Source organism: Asterias amurensis, chromosome 6 (genome assembly GCF_032118995.1).
Source record: "Asterias amurensis chromosome 6, ASM3211899v1".
Classification (NCBI taxonomy): domain Eukaryota; kingdom Metazoa; phylum Echinodermata; class Asteroidea; order Forcipulatida; family Asteriidae; genus Asterias; species Asterias amurensis.
In genome coordinates, this window is record NC_092653.1 from 23478481 (window position 1) to 23501480 (window position 23000).

At 43.4% G+C, this 23000-nt stretch overlaps 1 protein-coding gene across 4 annotated transcripts; it reads right to left on the reverse strand.

The window, feature by feature from the left end:
- Positions 1-432: 432 nt before the first annotated feature.
- Positions 433-22783, reverse strand: LOC139938856 (uncharacterized). 4 transcript variants are annotated; one of them, XR_011786217.1, is made up of 8 exons: positions 21732-22774; positions 14866-14917; positions 14490-14594; positions 14010-14351; positions 13449-13542; positions 13144-13227; positions 12690-12773; positions 433-12356 (listed from the first exon to the last, which is right to left on the reverse strand). XR_011786217.1 is itself a non-coding variant. In XM_071934499.1 (8 exons), exons 1-4 carry the CDS (start codon positions 21768-21770, stop codon positions 14225-14227), a joined length of 312 nt encoding a protein of 103 aa, XP_071790600.1. In that variant the 5' UTR covers positions 21771-22783; the 3' UTR covers positions 433-12356; positions 12690-12773; positions 13144-13227; positions 13449-13542; positions 14010-14224. The 4 variants fall into 4 exon arrangements, 3 of the variants coding, with proteins under 3 accessions (XP_071790600.1, XP_071790601.1, XP_071790599.1); XM_071934499.1 differs by having other exon boundaries at positions 14866-14906; positions 21732-22783; XM_071934500.1 differs by having other exon boundaries at positions 14866-15009; positions 21732-22780.
- Between the last annotated feature and the right edge of the window lie 217 nt (positions 22784-23000).

Below are 23000 nucleotides of genomic sequence, written 5' to 3' on the forward strand. Positions count from 1 at the left end.
AAAAATCGTTAGATTTTCATAACAGCTCGTAGCACAGCGGTGAAGGCCAGAGACTACAGAGCGGAAGGTCCCCGGTTCAAGCCCTACCCATTTTTACTAGAATTTAAAAAAATTCTTTATTTTAATGGTAAAAGGGTCCTGGAGAGGATTTGAACCCACCCGGCTCACAGCCCCAGAATTCTGGGGGCTGTGAGCTAGCCCGCTGCGCTACGGCGGCTCTTGAAAAAATCGCTCGGAACTAATATTTAAACCTTAGGATGGGGGGGTCAAAAAAAATAAAAAATTTAAATGAGATGAAACCTATGACCTTTGACCAGAAAAGCAAATGAGAAAACATGAGAATTTGAAGTTGTGGAATGCTCTACAGAGGATCTTTATTTCACCAATGGTCAATTAAAATAACCGAAGTTAGATGTAAAGACGATACAAATATTACGGGTAAATTAAGGCATTTTAACAAGTATGAAAAGTAAACATGACTCTAATTTCCTTTAATAAATTAAATAACCATATCAGTTTTAAAATGTAGGCCTAAGTTTAAATATAAACTTATCATAACTACATTAAATATAAACTTATCATTACTACACTACTTTTTACCAAGTATAATAAAAAACATAAGAAATAATGTGTTTAAATATACACAATAATTTAAATAGAGACACACTATAAAGACCAACCTAATTTTGTTAGAGATCGCAGGCAAGGGTGTTCATAGGGCTATGTAAAAACATACTGATTGCTTCTTGTATCATGTATTACCATTTGATTCGAAAGTGAGGCTTGATGGTTTGCTACCTGGGCTCCATTTTGTCCCTCGGCAGAGTTTGTATTTAACTGTTTACAACTTTTAAAACCTGCCTATAAGCAGAAGACTATTACTATTCATTCATTCTTATAGTGTGAATCTTATAGAGTGAGACTCAACACTTTATCGATTGTTAACGCAGTTTGTATTTAACAAAATATATTGTGCATATTTTAGAGTTTTAGTTCAACGGAGTATTTAAATCTACAGTGCACTGTAGATTTAAATGCAGTGGTATAGAAAGTAACTGTTTGGCAAAAATTAGTAACATAACCTTTTTTAGGCAAAAAAAAATAAATATAAATTACTAATTGTATAAGCTAAATACTGCCCCTTAAATATAGCGTATTCAGAGGGTGCCTACTCAGGACCCTTGCCCTCAAATAAGAGCAAAATAATATAGCCAACCTTATGATGTTTTTGCCCTCACTTAAAGACACTGGACACTATTGGTAACTGTCAAAGACCAGTCTTCTCACTTGGTGTATCTCAACATATGCACAAAATAACAAATCTGTGAAAATTTGAGCTCAATTGTCGTAGTTGCAAGATAATAATGAAAGAAAAAACACAATTGCCACCATAGTTATGTGCTTTCAGATGCTTGATTTGGAGACCTCAAAATGTAATTATAAGGTCTCAAAATCAAATTCGTGGAAAATTACTTCTTTCTCAAAAACTATGTTACTTCAGAGGGAACCGTTTCTCAGTGTTTTATACTATGATCAACAGCTCCCCAATACTTGTTACCATGTAAGGTTTTATGCTAATAATTATTTTGAGTAATTACCAATAGTGTCCACTGCCTTTAAACCTTCCTGCCACCAGTGAAAATGTCTCTCAGTAATTAAATGATTGCATTAAAACATTCAATTAACTACATTTGTAAATAGTATAAACTTTTATTGACACAACTCAAAGCAATCTCTTTTAAATCTTGAGTAGCAAAGATTACATCACACACACAATATATGCAAGTTTGCAAGACAAAGAAACTTTGCAACCTCTAAGAAACATTTACAGCACAAAAAAAACACACACTTGAATCATTAATAAGATCACATTTGACACCCGAACACAATTATATTAACAAAACCATTTTCTGTGCATGCATATTGTTGGAATGTTTATAGATGTCAAAAGGTGTAGCCTTTTGTAGCCTTTTGTAGCCTTTTGAACTCAAAGAGACCATACTTTTTAGATTTCAATGTAAAGGGATTGTATACAGTGTGTAGATAGAACCCAATGCTTGTTTTAATACTAATTAGTTGTAAATATTTTCCTTTCCTTTCATTTAATTTCATTTCAAAAGGTGGTAGTGTTTTTAAAATATTGTCAAAAATCTAGAGTGGTTTTGTCAACGCAGGAATAATACTCTGCAATTGGAATCTGCAATCTGCAATTGGAATCTGGGAAGCATTACCGCAACAACGCTTCTCAGATTCAAATGTAGGGGAATAAAAAGTGATAGGTTTTCCCATTTCAAAATGAAAAGTTTGTCAAAATATGCACTATTTTTTATTAAAGTTGCTGTACTTCTTACCAGGTAAGTTTTATGGTAATTAATTTCCAGAGCAATACCAATTATATACAGACCCTTTAAATCTACATATGCAAGTCTCTCCAAGTCTATGCTTTACACACAGAAAACAAACCAACACACTTTTAAACGTGCCCTGCACCCAAGCAGCACAGGCAGGAGGTAAGTATCATATCCATGCACTCATAAATTACCATTGATTTTGGGGCATCCACGTCAGGGACTACTTTACCAGTTAGGTAACCTAAATGGTGGTGGTGAGACCAAAGTAAGAGTGAGGACTTGATCGATCTAAGTGTTTACAGCACCCCCGGCAATGCCATACAGCATGTCCATGACATGACCTTCCTATTTTTTCTACTAAGCCACTAAATAGGTAGTACCTTTCTTTAAGCAGTGCCACCAAGTTGAATAAAAGACATTTGCCAATACATTTAATTGTTGCTAAAGACGTTTTGTACTAAAAGATGTGTATAATTTAGTTGTGCAGAGTTTTTCTTGTCTTTTGAGTACTGTGAAAGGTTTGACAAGTCGAACTCGGCCTATCGTTACCGAAGGTGTGAACACCCCATGGGACAGGCTGAGTTCTCTAAACTTCCTTCTCCAGCCAGTACCCAACCGGAGCTTGGGTAGCTGTCTCGAACTAGCTGTCTCGAACCAGTCCCCTTCCTTTACTCTTAGTGGGGACACCAAACGTAAGGTGGGCTCTGGCAAGGGTCATATGAACCAGATCACAGATCATATGAACCAGAATACTGCCCGAGGGAAGCCCGACAGGGACAGGGTAAACAAGGCGATGTTAACCCCTAGCCCCTTAATGTTGGGCATCCTGACATGGTGAGTCTCCTTGGCTTAGTCAGCTTGACCAACCCACGCCCGTTCAGCACAGTGGAAATCTCCACGAGATGCCAGGGCCTGGGGATTATCCACAGCCAAAGAATTAACCTGTTGCTCTGGTAACCCTGTGCCCCCATTTTTTTATGAAATGTTTGATTTTTCACAGCCCTTCCAAAGAGGACAAAAACATCTCAGAATGATGTATAGTAGACCATCCATTGTTGTTCTTTACCCAGATTTGCACTCCATCCAGCGTGCCTTGTCCAGGGTACCCGGAAATTCACGCTCCCAGGAACTAAATTGTCCCTCAAGCTCAGATACCTCGACGATGACGAGTTGGCACAACTGCTGCGCCCAACCTGATCCCGACTGACCCGGCGAGGTATCTGCCCCTGGAGGGAGAAGAAATCAACTCCCTCCTTAAGAAAAGGGTGGTGTATTATGAACCATTAGGACAAGTCAGACTTTGCCTGTTGGTACCTAGGGTATGAAGACCCACAGGACAAGCCAGGTCCTTGGAGGAGTCTTTAGGGAAAACTACCTTCTCCAACAAGTACCCCACCTACTAGCGCTTACAGTCAAAAACGGCTAAGGGTGTTGGCAGTTGAGTTGTCGGGGTAGCTGTCTCAAAGCGGTCCCCTACCCAGGCCCCTACTAGCGGGCATCCAAACGTATATGGCAGGCTCTTGGAACGATCGTATCAACCAGATCAATTATGCCGGAGTGAAGCCAAAAAGGCCCAACAGGAACAGGGTAACTGAGGCACTGCGTAAAGTCTCCATTCACACCACGTCTCATCCCCTGACATGGGAAGACCTGACATGGGGAATCTCCATGGCCTAGTCAGCTTGATCATCCTACGCCCCAGGGCACAGTGGAAATCTCCAAAGGATGCCAGGACGGGTTATTACCCGGTTTCCTGGGCCAGCCAACAGATCCTCTTGTCCACAGCCCAGAATTTACCTGTTGCTCTGGTAACACTGTGTCCCAATTTCCAACCGAAATTTGGTCGGTTTTTCATGGGGACATTAAAAAAGATACGGTCCCGCCATGTTAAAACGCAGACTTGATATTCAATGTCAGCCCTGGCATGCGTCAGGCAGTCAACCCCTCTGAAGAGGCAACCCACTCTGGCACCATTCGTGTTCTTTACCCAGTTGCACTCTGTGCAGGGTGCCCTGTCCAGGGTGCCTGACTATTTACGCTCCCAGGAACCAACTCATTCCTCACGCTCAGATATCTCTGATGATGAGGACAAGTTGGCACAACTGCAGCGCCCAGCCTGATCCTGACTAACCTGGCAATGTGCCAGGACCTCGAGGGGGAAATCAACATCCTCCTTCAGTGGTGTTTTAGGAATCATTTGACATTGTGGACTTTGCCTGTCATTACCAAGGGTATGAAGAGCCCCCTGGGACAGGCCGAGTCCTCAGAGGACTGTTTAGGGATAACTACCTTCTCCAACCAGCACCCCAGCTAGCGCTTACAGTCACAAACGGCTAAGGGTGTTGGCAGTTGAATGTTGTGGTAGCTGTCTCAAAGCAGTCCCCCACCCTGGCCCCTACAAGTGGGCATCCAAACGTATAAGGCAGGCTCTTGGAACGATCGTATCAACCAGATCAATTCTGCCGAAGTGAAGCCAATAAAGGCACATCAGGAACAGGGTAAATGAGGCACTGCGTCAAGTCTCCATTCACGCCACGTCTCATCCCCTGACATGGGGAGTCTCCATGGCCTAGTCAGCTTGATCATCCTACGCCCCAGGGCACAGTGGAAATCTCCAAAGGATGCCAGGATATGTTGTTACCCGGTTTCCTGGGCCAGCCAACAGATCTTCTTATCCACAGCCCAAAATTTACCTGTTGCTCTGGTAACCCTGTGTCCCAATTTCCAACCGAAATTTGGTCGGTTTTTCATGGGGTCATTCAAAAAGGAATAAAATCCTTAGGACGGTCCCCCAATGTTAAAACGCAGACTTGATCTTCAATGTCAGCCCTGGCATGCGTCAGGCAGTTGACCCCTCTGAAGAGGCAACCCACTCTGGTGTGGTGAGCCTGCACCCATTTGTGTTCTTAACCCAGTTGCACTCTGTTGAAGGGTGACCCGCTAGGGTGCCCAACTATTTACGGGAACCATCTCATTCCGCACGCTCAGATATCTCTGACGATGAGGTGGGCAAGTTGGCACAGCTGCAGCGCCCAGCCTGATCCTGACTAACCCGGCAAAGTGCCAGGACCTCAAGGGGGAAATCAACTTCCTCCTCAAGAAAATAGTGGTTATGAATCATTTGACAATTTGGACTCTGCCCGTCATTACGGAGGGTATGAAGAGCCCCCTTGGACAGGCCAAGTCCTCAGAGGACTGTTTAGGGAACACTACCTTCTCCAAACAGTACCCCAACCGGCACTTGCAGTAACAAACGGCTATGAGTGCTGGCAGTTCTGTGGTAGGGTAGCTGTCTTAAACCAGTCCCATTCCCAGGCCACATAGTTGGAAGTCCAAAGAGGGGAGGGGGGAGGGGGAGACCCAGGCAGCAAGGGGTTTTCAAACCAGATCAATGCTGCCGGATGCAAAACCTTGCAAGGCCAGCCAGGACAGGGTAAACGAGGTGCCGAGTTTAGTCTCCATTCATCATTTCGCACCCTGACATGGCATGTACACCCTGATGAGGATAGTCAGCTTGATCATTCCCCCTGCCCCCCCCCCCTCCTCCCTCAAAGTAGAAATCTCCACAGGATGGCAAGACGGGTTACTACCTGGGCCCAATTTCCACTGCTAAACGATAAGTTCGGGCTAACTGGCGAAAAAAAATGCCAAGGTCCAAGCGTATTTCATAGGTAAGCAGAACAATTTGGCAACCATATTGCGCGTCTACCATGAATTTGCATTGGGATGTCATATATTTTTGGGCGGCAGGCACCAGAAGGTTAGCATGCCTTTTCGTGTGCTTATGTTTAGCAGTGCTGTGAAATTGCACAGTAAGCACGAAATCGGATGCTAAGCAGTGCTATGGAATTGGGCACTGGTCTCCTGGGCCAACCACCAATGTTCTTCCTGACGTATTATCCGCAGCCTAAGAAGTTTAACCTGTTGCTCTGGAAACCATGTGCCCCAATATCACTCGAATTTTTTGGGGGGTTTTCATGGGGCCTTTCCAAAAGGAACAAAAGATCTTGAAAGGGTGTGAACCTCGTTCATCATCAAGCTCTGATAAATCCTTGGGTCGGTCCCGCCATGTTAAAATGCCATCAGGCGGTCAACTCGATCTCTTGTGCTGAGTTTTTTTGGACGATCAGCCCCATCTCAGCCTTCATGTCAGCCCTGGCGAGGAGGCAACCCACACTCGCCAGCCACCAGTGATTGACTATCGCTGGATGATTCGGGGCCCAACAGAAATAAACATCCTGCTGTGAGCCTGCACCCATTGGTGTCCAGGTTCAGGACTCATATGCAGCGTGCCCTGTCCAGCGTGCCGGACGATTCACGCTCCAAGGAACCAACTCGTCCCTTCTGATTTCTCAAACATTGACAAGGACGAGTCGGCACAGCTGCAAGGCCCAACTTTTTCCTGTTCAACCTGACTCAGTACCAGGCCCTTTAGAGGGGGATCAACTTCCCCCTCAAGATGACGGCGGAGATTATGAATCATTTAAAAATTCAGACTTTGCCTGTCGTTACCGAGGGTATGAAGAACCCCCACAGACAGGATGAGTTATCGGGAGGAGAACTGTTCGGGGGGAAAAAAATCTTTCCAACCAGCTCCATTTCAGCCTTTTGGCGGGTTTGGGACTCCCTGCAGCGTCCTCTGTCCATGATGCCTGACCATTCACACTGCCAGAAACCAACTCGTCACTCACGCTCGGACATCACCAGAGATAACAAGGACAAGTTGACACAGCTGCAGCGCCCAGCCTGATGCCAACCCCTGCAGCGAAGCGCCAGGCCCTCGAGGGAGAAATCAACTCCCTCCTGGGAAGAGGGCGATGTATTATGAAACATTTGACAAGTCGGACTTTGCCTGTCATAACCAAAAGTATGAACACCCCTTGGAGAGATCAAGTTCTCGGAGAAATGTTTAGGGGAAACTATTTCTTTAACCAATACCCCACCCAGCGTTTGCAGTAGCAAATGGCTATGGGTGCTGGCAGTTCCGCTGTCGGGGTAGCCGTCTCAAACTAGTACCCTTCCCTGGCCACTAACCAGCATGTGTCTGAACAGATGGCAGGCCCCGGTAAGGCTTGTACAAACTAGGGTAAATGAGCTGCCGAGTCGAGTCGAGTCTCTGTTCACCACCAGGGCATCCCTAAATGGGGAAAAACCTAGCGTAACGAGTCTCATGGCTTATTCAGCTTGATGGGTTATTACCTTTTTCCTGGGCCAGTCAAGAGTGGGTGTTCCTCTCAAGGGATTATCTACAGTCAACCCTTCTGAGGCCAACCACCAGTGATTGACCATCCCAGGATGACTACGCCCAATGGGAATTACCTCTGACCATAAGCCTGCAACCATCTAAAGTACCATGCACCCTATCACCCACCTTAGCAGGTTCGGGACTCTATGCAGTGTGCACTATCCAGGGTGCTCAAAGATTCACGCTCCCTAGAACAAACTCGTCCCTCGGCTCGGTTATCTCAGACGATGAGAAGGACAAGTTGGCACAGCTGCAGCGAAGTGCCAGGCACCAGTAAGCATTACCGTTCGGCCATTGCCGCTGTTGACGGTAATTTCTCCATATCAGACCCTCGGACAACTTTAAGGGTAACTTTAAGACAACTTTAAACCTCCAGTTTAAAATCAACTGATGGTGTGCATCCCCACATTCAGGGTGCATGTCGACCATCTTTTCCCCGAGTACCAAAGAAGGAGCCCGACATGTGGCAGCCAATGCTAATCCAGAAGGACACATGTCAAGTTACTTCCAAGCCGATGTTGTCAGCCTCATTGAACTTGAAGGACGCATACCTTCATGTCACAGTCATGGCTGATTGAATCTTTGGGGAAAACATCCTGTGGACGAGGCAGTCCCTGGTCACCTCCAAACAAGGAATGCAACTTGCTGCATTGTCTTGAGGCAGGTGACCTTAAGCTCCTTCAAGCCGAGGCTTGCATGTATGAGCCGATGAATGCTAAAAATAGTTTGGAAAGCATTCCTTGGAAGTCATTTGATCAAAAGCAAATCCAGTCGAGGGCACGCTTTAGGAACCTTTCTAGTAGTGATGGACTTCAAGGAGTTGACAGTGGGTTCCTCAAATTGTGAGAGCTGAAGAAAATGGGAGCAGTCGGCAAGGTCGAGCATTGGTCAATGGGCTATGACAGGTATTATCCGTAGTGGTACCATGTCAATAGTCAGCATAGTGGCTGAAACCAGAGTCTGGGTCTGCCTCAGCTGACGGCCTTTTTTTAGGTCCACCTCGGCAAGGGAGTAAGTTTGTGCTTAGGCTTGCCGCTGAGGAAGCAACAGGATTGCCATTGCCTGTGGGCTTTGGTAGTTTTTGTGCTGTCTAGGGGACTGCAGCAGGATATTATTGTCACCTGTCCCAGTCGTCCCCCCCCCCCCACCCAGGAGAATAATTTCTCCCCATCAAGGCCGGGCTCAAACCATAGGCTAATCCAGTACATGCTCTGCCCTTCCCATGCAAGTCCGTAGCAATTTTAAGACCGACCCAAATGCGACATGACATTGTAGCTATCCACAAGCAAAACTTTATTTTATGGGGAAAAAAGCAGACAAATACATAAACATTATCGATTAAAAACTATTCATGCATAACATGAGGTGAAACAAGTAAGGCAAGTAACTAAAGTATTTTATCCCTTGTTATGTTTCTAATAAAACACCTTTTGGATTCAGAAATTAAAATTGCAATGATGCACACTTGTGCGATGTTTGAAACAAAGACCAAATTTGTATAATTTCATAAAAATAATTCAAAATGTACCAGCGCCAGCCAATCACCCAGAACCCAGCGTCTCTTTTGACCATGTACATCAGATAATGAGACAGGGCTCCACTAGAATCAAAGATAAACCTTTAATATTCGCTAAAATGTTACACGTTCATTTTTGGAGGGGAGAGGTTACCAGCACATCACCCTCAGCCAAGATCCTCAGCATCTGGCTTGATCTAAAATTCAAAACATACTAGGCACCTATGACTTTCACAAAAAAAATACACAAACAAAAATTTTTAATTTGTGGGGGGGGGAGCAAGCCTCGAATAACAAAGATACCCTTTAATAGTTTCATGTAATACCTTCAATAAACCCCTCGGCCAAGACCCTCAGCATCTGGCTTAATATGGTGGTTAAAAACTCTGTGGGCTTCGATGAAAATTACTTCACAATCAAAGGCGCAAAAAGATAGATGGGACAAACATTAACTTTAAGAGGGGAGAGGTTACCAGCACATCACCCTCAGCCAAGATCCTCAGCATCTGGCTTGATCTAGAATTTAAATTTTACTAGGCCCCCCCCCCCATAGGCCCCTACTTAGACGGACAAAAAATTTCCCAAATAACGATAGTACAAAAACAGTCCCTTAAATGTCTCTCAAGTTTAAGAGGGGAGAGGTTACCAGCACATCACCCTCAGCCAAGATCCTCAGCATCTGGCTTGATCTAGAATTTAAACTTTACTAGGCCCCCCCCCCATAGGCCCCTACTTAGACGGACAAAAAATTGCCCAAATAACAATAGTACACAAAAATACACTTAAATGTTTCTGAAGTTTAAGAGGGGAGAGGTTACCAGCACATCACCCTCAGCCAAGATCCTCAGCATCTGGCTTGGTCTAGAGTTTATATCAAAATCTGGGTTTTCACAGTACAATGTACTTTCTACAGAAACCAAATTGCCAAAAGAATGATTGGGCAAAATTTAACACTCCCATTAATGTTTCAAAATTAATGTTATAAAATTTAGAGGGGAGAGGTTACCAGCACATCACCCTCAGCCAAGATCCTCAGCATCTGGCTTGATCTAGAGTTTATACCAAAATCTGGGTTTCACAATAGATTCTACACAGAAACAAATTTGCCCAAAGAGTTATAGGACAAGATAAACATTTACTTTAACGATTCAAAAAATGCTATTTAAGAGGGGAGAGGTTACCAGCACATCACCCTCAGCCAAGATCCTCAGCATCTGGCTTGGTCTAGAGTTTATACCATAATAGTCTGGGTTTGCACAAAATTATCTATAGAAACATCCTCAGCATCTAGCTTGGCCTTGGGTTTAAAATCAAACTGTTTGTTTTCACAATAATTTGTAAAGAGATAAAGGTTTTCCGAAGGGTCATCATAATTTCGTGTCATCACACATCTGCTTGCCAATGTTGGACAACTTGGAGTCCATTGTCATTGGCTGTTGCAAGGTCCTCTGTGGTGTTAACCAGCAAGCCACATGATCAGAAGGTGGTCCAATAGTCTTGGGTCCTTGTCCGCACAGGCACTCCAAAGGTTGATAGGCACAAAGGTTGTTTAAAAGGACATGTTTGCAATTGGTAGTTTGGAGATCCTCAGCATCTGGCTTAACCTACAGTTTATACAAAAATCTGGGTTTCACAATATTTTCTACAGAACAATGATAGGACAACGTTAAAAGTACCCTTTAAGTTTCAAAATTGATGTTTATGAGAGGAGAGGTTACCAGCACATCACCCTCAGCCAAGATCCTCAGCATCTGGCTTGGCCTAGAATAAGTACCAAAATCTGGGATTTCAATTTTTTTTCTTTACAGAAACAAATGTGTCCTAAGAATTGTAAACACTGATAAATATTCCCTTTAATGGTTCTCAATTGAAGTTAAAGAGGGGAGAGGTTATAACCAGCACATCACCCTCAGCCAGGATCCTTAGCATCTGGCCTGGTCAAGAGTTCATACCAAAATCTGGGTTATCACAATAATTTCTACAAAAAGGTTTTGTCCAAAGATTTATAAGATATTCTCTTGAATGGCTCTCAATTAATGAAAGGAAAGGAGAGGAGAGGTTACCAGCACATCACCCTCAGCCAAGATCCTCAGCATCTGGCTATGCCTAGGGTTTTAAGTGAAATATTGGTTTTTTACAATTGTGTGTGTAAGATGAATTTTTTTCTGAAGATTCATCATCATTTCAAGTCATCACACCATTGTTGGGCAACTCAGAGTTCGTCATCATTTCCCTCTGCAAGGTAAGCAAGCCAAGCTTCAGTAGGAGTAGGTGGTCCATAGTCTTGGGTCCTTGTCCAGACTGCCAGTGCTGACTGGGAGTGTCGACTGCGAGTGCGCAGTCCGAAGGTCGATAGGCACAAAGGATGTTAAAAGGACATAATTGCATGGGTGATTTGCATAACATTTTCTCAGTTTGTATGGCGAGTGAAGATTGGAGATCAGTGATGAATCGTGTGGTATTATGGGGAGGTAGTCATCGAAGTGTTGAATCTAGGTGCTGGAAATCTCCCTCCCCATGACTGCATATTGGAGACCACCGAAAGTTATCCAATGGTAAGATTGCTTAAAAACGTTGAATATGCATTTCATTCAATTAAAAACCCACTTCAGTAGAACATGGAAGTTTCATAAAATGCCAATTAGTACAGCTATAACACAGATTTCCAAAACATTACCATAATCATCGGAAATACATGTACCACCTTAACCTTTAACATAAATTTATCAACAAATTAAGGTTCTAATCCAACTAATCCAGTTCAGTTCTGCAACAAGCATTGATCAGGTGAGTGCAATGTTTTAGAGTTCTTGTGATGTCAGTTAGTTCTGTGTGCTTGTGTCCATGGTAGACCGGTGCCTGCATGTGCAACTTCTTTTCTTTAATCTGCAGTGGAGGCCATAAACATTTCTTTAGTCTGCTGCTCGTGACGTTAATCATAGATTCGGCTGTGGCTTTGGAGGGCCCATAATACTTATTGTCTGAAATAATTATAGTGTTCTTGAATAAAATAAAGTTCTTGTATGAGCGAGGTCTTGGTTTCATCAGCGAGGTCTTGATTTCACAGAGAAAAGACAATGTTCGTGAGGTGCTCTTAGGGTTATCGATGTTGTATTTCAAATTGTTCGACAGTTGTAAAAGCTTGTGATCTTTTTTTCACTCCTCGAAATGCTACTCTGCAGTGCGTTCATTCATCGACTCCAGACTCCTGTGCAGTCCATACTCAACACAATGGGGTTGCTATCTGTAAAAAATAGTAATCAATGTCAAATGAAAACATATTACTTGGAATTTTAGCAAGATGCTACTTAGAATAGAAATTTTGTATTCAAGGCAAAAGTGAACAGTCTATGTACAAATATTCTGAAAAGTTCCCAAGAATTTGTGTATCAGAAAGACTTGAATTGAGCCCCTGAATAAAGGCTTTTCAAATTGACTATAAAAGTTGTCCAAGATTAGACATGTACGAATGATTATAATAGTTTCATTAACAATAGAGTTATTACAATACAATTAGTATGAACCTTACAAATTATGCACGTTAACATTTAAATTATGTTTGTTTTATTAGACTCACCAATGAAGGCTTCGGTTAAATCATGTTTGTCAGTTTACAGGCAATTCCAGACAGCGGAAAGTTTAACTGACATCATTGGTAGAACTGGAAAAAAAAACCCAGACAAACGTACAATATTAGAAAGTTGTAACTGGAATAACGTAGGTGTGGTATAGGGTTTCAACAAATGTCATCGTCTCCAACTGAGTATCAAGAAATTTTGTATTCAAGGCAAAGGTGAAATGTCTATGAACAAATATTTTGAAATGTTCCCAAGAATTTATGTATCAGAAAGACTTGAATTGAGCCCCTGAATAAAGGCTTTTCAAATTGACTATAAAAGTTGTCCAAGATTAGACATGTACGAATGATTATAACAGTTTCATTAACAATAGAGTTATTACAATACAATTAGTATGAACCTTACAAATTATGCACGTTAACATTTAAATTATGTTTGTTTTATTAGACTCACCAATGAAGGCTTCGGTTAAATCATGTTTGTCAGTTTACAGGCAATTCCAGACAGTGGAAAATTTAACTGACATCATTGGTAGAACTGGAAAAAAAAACCCAGACAAACGTACAATATTAGAAAGTTGTAACTGGAATAACGTAGAAGGTGTGGTATAGGGTTTCAACAAATGTCATCGTCTCCAACTGAGTATCAAGAGTTCATTAACAATATTATTATTATTCAAGTTATTACATTACAAAAAATATGAACCTTTCAAACTATCAAAAATAATTTTTAGAAAATGTTTGTTTGATTAAACTCACCGAGGAAGAGGAAGGATACTGTTACATCATATTTGCCAGTTTACAGGCAAATCAAGACAGAGGACAAATTTAACTGGCATATATTCTGGTAGAACTGGAAAAAAACAGACAAACGAATAATGTTAGAAGTTTGAAATTGGTTTTACACCAAAAACCTGCAGTAGAAGACAAATACAGGTATTAAAACATCAAAGTTTCATCTCAAACTGAAGTAGGATTGTAGAGGTCACAACTATACACAAAGCATCTTCAGTAAGGAAGAATCTGAAGGCTTTAATGGTGAAAATACCCCGTTTAATTCATACTAGAAAATGGTGATATGATTTTGCTATTTAAGAGTAAAATTTCTCAGGGAGGAGTCCAAAATTTAAGAATGGAAACTCTTGGTTTAACCTTCCGTGCAATGTTTGTACCTCAGGAGAACACACTGTGGATACATGAGGTTCAATCCCAAACTGATCACTTGTTTCAAATCAATTTTTTGTTTACTCCCTCAGGCTCCAATTTCAAAAGGTTTTTAATACCCCATTAAATGCTGTGTAAATGTTTTTAGTAACCTACCTGAATGATTGGAATTCCATACCGTAGCACGATGATGGTAGATAGTCTACTTCTTTCGAGTCCATTATCTAGTCTAATTCAAATGTTTGGCAAGGATTGGGCGGATCTCACAGCCCTCTCGTTTTGCTGCCATCAAGTCTTCTTGGCAGCACTCCCTCAAGGCTTGCCGACGTCCGTAGAAGGTGTGACATAGATTTGGGTAATGTGCCACAAACTCATTTGGTGTCATCAGCGTCAGTATATCCACGATTCTTCATGGTTGCCTTGCGTCGTCCCAACCTCTGTACCTTGGTGGTAGATGGGCCTTTATATTTCTTGTCCTGGTTTATGATTGTTGACAATCTAATGGAAAGGAAATAGATGTTTATTCATGTGTTACTTTTGTAAAGAGTTAAATAGCAGTCTCAGTTTTGTTGTCACTCTTATGTTGTTGTTCTTTTCCCCAAATGTGCCTTTTTAGTAACTATTTAAAAAACTTACCCAAACAAAACAAAGTTTGAAGAAGGTATCTCATCAGTCAAGTTCCTCAGGACTGCAGACATTTCAAGCTGTGGCGAAAATGTACTATCAGTCATTTCACGTTTCCTATTGGTCAAAGGATCAAGATCAGCGTAAGTAGTTCAGCGTTCAAAAACAGTCTCAACTTTCCAGTTTTAGTAAGTGCCAGCTGTGACAGATAAATCAGTTTTAACAAATAGCTGGGGGAAAGAATGGACAAAATATCCACACAAAAACATGGAAACAAGAAAATATTTTGTTTCATCTGCCGATACTCTCCAAGAGCATTTTGAGGCATTAGGGATTAAAAAGGGTATGCCATGAACATTATATTGCAGTCATTATATAACATACTTACAAATCCTGACGACCTGAGAGGAGACAGATCTTCACAGGAGCCTTTAAAAAGACTGACAAAAAACACGTGTAAGGCATGGGAACCACTGCAGTGTAATCTCCTTACCATTTTGTTTGCCCCTATATTTTTGAGTATAATCTGTAACTGTAACAACATTGAAATTACATATAGTCAGCTCAGAGTGACATCAACTTTGTATCCAATGTTAAAAAGGACTTTAAAATCATTTCAATGAAGAATGAGTTTAGTTTCAGACAAAAGGAAAGTGCATTTTGTAAATATAAAATGGCCTTGCCCTCCCAAAGACAACATGCCAGGACTGAAACTGCACTTCTGGACTAGTGCAGAAAAAAGGAATTTTCCAGTTATATTTAAACACACAAATTCTTCATTTGTTTTTATAGTGATATGCTCCAGATAAAATATGTTGCCTTGTTGTCTGCGATGATGTGGGCTCCACAGAATGATACAATATGCACTCCTGCCTGCTCCATTTAGTTCCAAGACTGATATAAGATGCTATGTGTACCTATCAGGAATAACACTTGCCAACTGCTTCCTTGTTTCCTTTATCCATAAAAGCGACTGACTCTACCGTTGTGGTTCACTTGTCGGTTCTGAATCAGCAGGTAGCTAATGGTATGGTGCTGTTCACCTACACGTATGTCGATCTGCTCTCGGATCTAGAGTGGCAGGCTTCTGGTGGTATGTCACTAGTAGCTGATGTCGGTTTGCTGTCGTTGCTTGAGTGGCAGTCCTCTGGTGGTATGTCAGTGGTAGCAATTGACGGTCTGCTGTCAGGACTCTGGTGGTATGTCACTGGTTGCCGATGTCGGTCCGTTATTGGTTCTTGAGCGGTTGCCGAACGTGGTCCACCGTGGATTCCTGAGCGGCAGGCCTCTGGTGGTAAGGGGCTATTTCCGATGTCTGTCCACTGCATTTTTTGAGCGGTCTCTGGTGGTATGTCAATGGATGCTGATGTTGGGACGCTGTCAGTTCTGTAGTGGCAGACCCCTGGTGATATTTCACATGTTGCCAATGTCTGTATGCTATCTTTTCTTGTGCGACATGACTCTGGTGGTATGTCACCGGTAGCAAATGACGGTCCGCTGTCCGCTTTTGGGAGGCAGGACTCTGGTGGTATGTCACTGGTTGCCGATGTCGGTCCATTATTGGTTCTTGAGCGGTTGCCGAACATGGTCAGCTGTGGATTCACAGGCAGCAGGCCTCTGGTGGCATGCTGCTGATTGCCGATGTCTGTTCTTGTTCAGCATTACTGTTTATGTTGATCCGCCATTGGTTCTTGAGCAGCAGGCCTCTGGTCGGTGGTATTTCACAAGTTGTCGCTGTCTGTCCGTTATCTTGTTTTGAGCTGCAGGCCTCTGTAGTAAGCGGCTGATTGCCGGTGTCAGTCTGTTGTCCGCTGATGTCTGTTCTTGAGCAGTAGGTCTCTGGTGGTATGTCACTGGTTGCCGATGATGGTCGGCAGTACTCTGGAGGTATGTCACTGGTTGCCAATGTTGTTCCACTGTCGGTTCTTGAGCGGCAGGATTCTGGTGGTATGTCACTGGTTACCGAAGATAGTCTGCTGTGGATTCTTAAGTGGCAGGCCTCTGGTGGTATGCGGCTGGTTGCCGATGTCTGTCTGCAGCCTTTTTTTGAGCAGTAGGCCTCTGGTGATTGCTAAAGTCCATCCACTGTCTGTTCTTGAGTGGCAGAACTCTGGTGGTATCTGACCATTGCCGATGTGAGTCCACTGTCTTTTCTCGAGTGGTGTGCTCTGGGGGTATATTACTGGTTGTCGATGTCAGTCCACTGTCTTTTCTTGAGCGACAGGCCTCTGGGGGTAGGTCACTGGTTGCTGATGTCAGTCCACCGCTTTTCTCGAGCGACAGGCCTTTGGGGGTAGTTCACTGGTTGCTGATGCCTGTCGGCTGTCTTTTTGTTTAGAGTCAGGACTCTGTTAGTGTGTTACTGGTTGCTGATGTTGGTCCACTGTCTGTTCTTGAGCGGCAGGATTCTGGTGGTATGTCACTGGTTCCAGTTAATGGTCTGCTGTGGATTCTTAAGTGGCAGGCCTCTGGTGGTATGCGGCTGGTTGCCGATGTCTGTCTGCAGCCTTTTTTTGAGCAGTAGGCCTCTGGTGATTGCTAAAGTCCATCCACTGTCTGTTCTTGAGTGGCAGAACTCTGGTGGTATCTGACCATTGCCGATGTGAGTCCACTGTCTTTTCTCGAGTGGTGTGCTCTGGGGGTATATTACTGGTTGTCGATGTCAGTCCACTGTCTTTTCTTGAGCGACAGGCCTCTGGGGGTAGGTCACTGGTTGCTGATGTCAGTCCACCGCTTTTCTCGAGCGACAGGCCTTTGGGGGTAGTTCACTGGTTGCTGATGCCTGTCGGCTGTCTTTTTGTTTAGAGTCAGGACTCTGTTAGTGTGTTACTGGTTGCTGATGTTGGTCCACTGTCTGTTCTTGAGCGGCAGGATTCTGGTGGTATGTCACTGGTTCCAGTTAATGGTCTGCTGTGGATTCTTGAGCAGCAGGCCTCTGGTGGTATGCGGCTAATTGCAGATGTCAGTCCGATGTCTGTTGTTGTTCGGCATTACTCTGCTGGTATGTGACTGGTTGGTTATGTTGATTTGCCGTTGGTTCTTGAGCAGCAGGCCTCTGGTCGGTGGTATTTCACAAGTTGCCGCTGTCTGTCCAATATCTTTTTTTTGAGCTGCAGGCCTCTGGGGCATGCGTCTGATTGCCGGTGTCAGTCTGCTGTCCGCTGATGTCTGTTCTTGAGCAGTAGGTCTCTGGTGGTATGTCACTGGTTGCCGATGATGGTCGGCCATTGGTTCTTTAGTGGCAGGGCTCTGGAGGTTGTCACTGGTTGCCAATGTTGTTCCACTGTCGGTTCTTGAGCGGCAGGATTCTGGTGGTATGTCACTGGTTACCGAATATAGTCTGCTGTGGATTGTAAGCGGCAGGCCTCTGGTGGTATGCAGCTGGTTGCCGATGTCTGTTTGCAGCCTTTTTTGAGCAGTAGGCCTCTGGTGATGTGTCAATGGATACTGATGTCCCTCTGCTGGGATTTTTGAGCAGCATGACTCTGGTGGTATGTGGCTGGTTGCTGATGTGTGTCCGCTGCCTTTTTTGAGTGGTAGGCCTCTCGCTAGTGGTTTGTCACTGGTTGCCAATAAATGGTCCACTGTGTATTCTTGAATCTGGGCGTCTGGTGGTATGCGGCTGGTTGTCGATGTCTGTCTGCAGCCTTTTTTTTTGAGCGGTAGGCCTCCGGTGATTGCTAAAGTCCATCCGCTGTCTGTTCTTGAGTGGCAGAACTGTGGTGGTATCTGACAATTGCCGATGTGAGTCCACTGTCTTCTCGAGTGGTGTGCTCTGGGGGTATATTACTGGTTGTCGGTGTCAGTCCACTGTCTTTTCTCGAGCTAAAGGCCTCGGGGGGTAGTTCACTGGTTGCTGATGTCAGTCCACTGTCTTTTCTCGAGCGACAGGCCTCTGGGGGTAGTTCACTGGTTGCTGATGCCTGTATGCTGTCTTTTTGTAATGAGTCAGGACTCTGGTAGTGTGTCACTGGTTGCCGATGTTGGTCCGCTGTCTGTTCTTGAGTGGCAGCACTCTAGTGGTATGCAGCTGATTGCCGGTGTTGGTCAGCTGTAAGTTCTTGAGCAGCAGTACTCTGGTGGTGTGTCACTGGTTGTCGATGTTGGTCTTCTGTCCGTTCTTGAGCAGGAGGACTCTGGTTGTGTATCACTGTTTGCTGATGTTGGTCTGCTGTCCGTTCTTGAGCAGCAGGTCTCTGTTGGTATTTCACAAGTTGCAGATGTCTGTCCACTCTTTTTTTTAACAGCAGGCCTCTGGTGGTATACAGCTGGTTGCCTATGTCGGTCTGCTGTCTGTTCTTTAGCAGTAGGCCTCTGGTGGTATGTCACTGGTTGCTAATGATCCATTGTCGGTTCTTGAGCAGTAGGCCTTTGGTGGTTTGTCACAGCTGCCAATGTCCGTCTGCTGTTGGTCTTGAGCGGCAGGCCTCTGGGGGTTTGTCACAGTTGCCAATGTCCGTCTGCTGTCGGTCTTGAGTGGCAGGCCTCGTGGTATGCGACAGTTGCCGATGTCAGTCCACTGTCTTTTCTCGAGCGGCAGGACTCTGGTGGTATGTCACAAGTTGCCGATGCCAAGTTGGCCACTTGTTTTTGCCTGGCAGGACTCTGGTGATGTGTCACTTTTTGCTGATGTTGGTTCGCTGTCTGTTCTTGAGCGGCAGGGCTCTTGTGGTATGCAACAGACTGCCGATGTCGGTCCGCTGTCTGTTCTTGTGCAGCATGACTCTCAGGTATGTTGCTGATGTCGATCTGCTGTCAGTTTTTGAGCGGTAGGCCTCTGGTGGTATTTCACAAGTTGCCGATGTCTGTTCGCTATCTTTTCTTGAGCAGCAGAGCTCAAGGGGTATGCATTTGAATGTCGATGTCGGTCGGCTGTCCGCTGATGTCTGTTCTTGAGCAGTAGGGGTCTGGTGGTATGTAACAAGTTGCCAATGTCAGTCCGCTGTCTGTTCTTGTGCCGCATGACTCTGTATGTCAGTGGTTGCTAATGCCGATCCACTGTCGGTTCTTGGGCGGTAGGAATCTGGTTGTATTTAACATGCCGATGTCTGTCCGCTATCTTTTCTTGAGCGGCAGCTGATTGCTGATGTCGCTCTGCTGTCTGCTGAGGTCTGTTGTTGAGCAGTAAGCCCCTGGAGGTATGTTACTGATTGCTGATGTCGGTCCGCTGTCAGTTCTTGAGCGGCAGGCAACTGGCGTTATGCAACCTTTGCCGATGTCAGTCTGCTGTCCGCTGATGTCTGTTCTCGAGCAGCAGGCCTCTTGTGGTATGTAACAAGTTGCCGATGTCTGTCCACTGTCTTCTTGAGCAGTAGGCCTCTGGTGTGTCACTGGTTGATGATGTCGGTTTGCTGTCTGTTCTTGAGTGGGATGACTCTGTTGACTGGTTGCCGATGTAGGTCTGCTGTAGGTTCTTGAGCAGTAAGCCTCTGGTGGTATGCGGTTGGTCACCAATGTTCGATCCACTGTCGGTTCTTGAGCGGGAGTTCTATGGACCATGCTATTTGGCTGGTTGGGGATGTTGATCCACTGTGTGTTCTCATGAGCAATGAAGTATACAGGTGGCAGACATCCATTGCACGGCCTCTACATTTCGTCTTCCTGCAGCACTTTTTCTTTGCTTCACAGTTGAGTCTGACACCTTTTCTCAGAAGGTGTCTAAAATCAGGGCAAAAATATTTGCACTACTGCATCGCTTTCATAGAGAATATGTGCGGAACAACTCCATTCTCCAGTTGTGTCCAATGTGGTGATAGAGAGGGAAGTGCTCTGCAATGTTTCCAATCATGACAGAAGCTCTCTATGTTTTTCAGTGCTTTGTGTTAACTGGCGTGTACCTTTCAGCGAACCATCGTTGATCACCAAGCAAAATTTTTACCAGTTAGGCTTATGTTGACGTTTAATAACAGTCTTGGGAAAAAATGCCAAGGTTCATCTAGGTGCAGGTTGCAATTTGTCACAGTGGTTTAGATTCTACTCCAAACCTAGTACACCAAATTAGAGTGTAGACTATATCTACATGCTTCACTGCCTGTTCATTAAGATTAAACTTTAACCGAATGTGCAGTTAAATACATCATAACAATTGGGAAGTACATAATATCAGTTCAGATAACCAAAAGGAAAGAATGAAATAAATAAAATTGTATTTTTTACAAATATGAAGAAAAACAAACATATTTATTAGATGTGTGTGTTGACAAACAAAAAGGCCCCACTGAGATTAGTCTCATTCTTGAGAAATTGTTTCGACAATCTTTCTTTTGTTTTAGCCACAATGACCTGTACATTTCCAAAAACAGTAGGTTTTTGGAGGATCCAAAGACCTGTCCACAAAGTTTGGCGCAGATACGCCAAGTCCCCAAGAATTACTGCCTGGACATTTATTTTATAGCCATAATGAACTTAATATTTAACTGAGGCAGTTGAAAAAAATAGGCTTCTCCCTAGATCACCAATCCACAAACCAAGTTTGGAGTTCATATGCCATGTCCTTTTTGAGTTATTGTTCAGACAACATTTCTTTTGTTTTAGCCAAAATTACATTAATAATTTTTGATCTTAGGGGTCCAAAAACAATAGGCTTCTGGGGGATCCCAAGACCAATCTACAAATAAAGTTTGGAGTTCATATGCCATGTCCTTTTTGAGTTATTGTTCGGACAACATTTCTTTTGTTTTAGCCAAAATTACATTAATAATATTGAACTTAGGGGTCCAAAAACAATAGGCTTCTGGGGGATCTCAAGACCAATCCACAAATCGAATTTGAAGTTGATATGCCGAGTCCTTTTTGAGTTAATGCCCGAACAACATTTGAATTGTTTTAGCCAAAATGACCGTGATATTTAACTGAAGGGTCCAAAACAATTTAGGCTTCAGTGGGATCGCTAGACCACCAATCCCAAAAATCAAGTTTGACGATGATATGCCAAGTCCTTTTGAAGTTATTGCTCGGACAACGTAGCTACTGTTTTAGCAAAAATTACCTTAATGTTTTATTGAGGGGTCCAAAAACACTAGGCTTCTGGGGATCCCTAGACCAATCCAGCTCCGAAAAGCACAGCCGACAACCACACAGAAGGACAAGGCAAACCCTTAAGCCCCCTCAACTTACTTCGAAGCAGGGCATAAAAAGGACTAAATAATTATAAAAGTTGTATTCCTACGAATATAATAAAAACCATATTTCATTTCAAGTTAGATAACACAACAGAGTAGTTTATAAATTTTGTACAAGTACAAGTTCACTTACCCCAAGCACGAGTTCTCTCACAGAGTATTGTTTCAACATTTTGAAGGCTGCTCCGGTGCTAAACAGATCAGGTTTTCACTGTGTTTTTCTCATGCAGTTCAAATGTGAGATCATGAAAGAAATGAAAACAAACACAAAGGACTGTTATATTGGGTATGCCTTGACTCTTACAACATGCTCAGTACAGATGCTTGCAGTACTTTACAAAATCCTTCCAAAACAAGACATAGGACAAGCACATTACTTTGTGTTTAACATACTTGATCAACTAGCAAACATTATTTTCATTTGTTGGGAATACTAATAAGCTATTCACAAGTTCATACAACCACATGTGTTAACCTTAAGTGTACAGATTTATGAATAAAATGGTAGGCCCCGGCCACAGATGCCCCACTAGGTAGAACACCATTTGTTTTATCTCTGCATGTGATTAAATTGTATTGGTACTTTTTACAACAAAATAATAATAATTGGTACTCAAACTTTATAGGCTAATCCTGCCACGACTTTTTTTGTTATGATATATAGCAATATAACTTTTCATATCCTGCCACCACTTTTGCATTTGCACAATTTTTTTACAAAAAGGGATTTCTCATTAGTGAGGTTATAATTATCTTATGAAAAATGGTGGCGTAATACGGAAACTTTCAAGACGAACTGGCAGTGAAACAATTGAAGTAAATAGAAAAGAATGCTCGCAGTCATGTGCGCCAGTAATGCAATATGACGACCGTTTGAGGGCGTATGCAGCAGCACCAAACTGTGGCAATTTACCAATTATTTTAGACCACAATTTCTCGGATAAATACAGCACGTTGGTCTTGAAATACGTAGCCTTCACAATCTCCATGAATGGAACAACCTGCCTTTGCTCCGAAATATGCACTTTAACAGAAACAAGCATGAGAAAATACAAGAGCAAATTTACCTTCCGAGCCCCGCGAAATTCGAGTCCTCAGCCGGTTGCCATGTTGGATATTAAGAAAACAACAAGGCGCAGGCGCGCGCGCCCGGTTAACTTATTTGCATACCTACATTATTTTCTAGACATGAAAAACGGGCGCTCTGTCACTTCCTGTTCACGTGCGATTGCTTTATAAAAGGCAATTATATGAAGAGTCCGTTGAAAAACAGTTGATTTTGTCCGCATTCAGCGCAACGTTTGATTACAAAAATGTATTTAATTTTAGTAATAAATCCCCACAACACGGCCCCTCACTCACAAAGCTTTCACTTTTTCGTCAATAGAGGGCGTGCACACTG

What these genes read in the sequence shown, in the direction of transcription:
- LOC139938856 (XM_071934498.1), bottom strand. Translation starts at nt 16,063, where the DNA reads ATGTTCGGCAACCGCTCAAGAACCAATAATGGACCGACATCGGCAACC.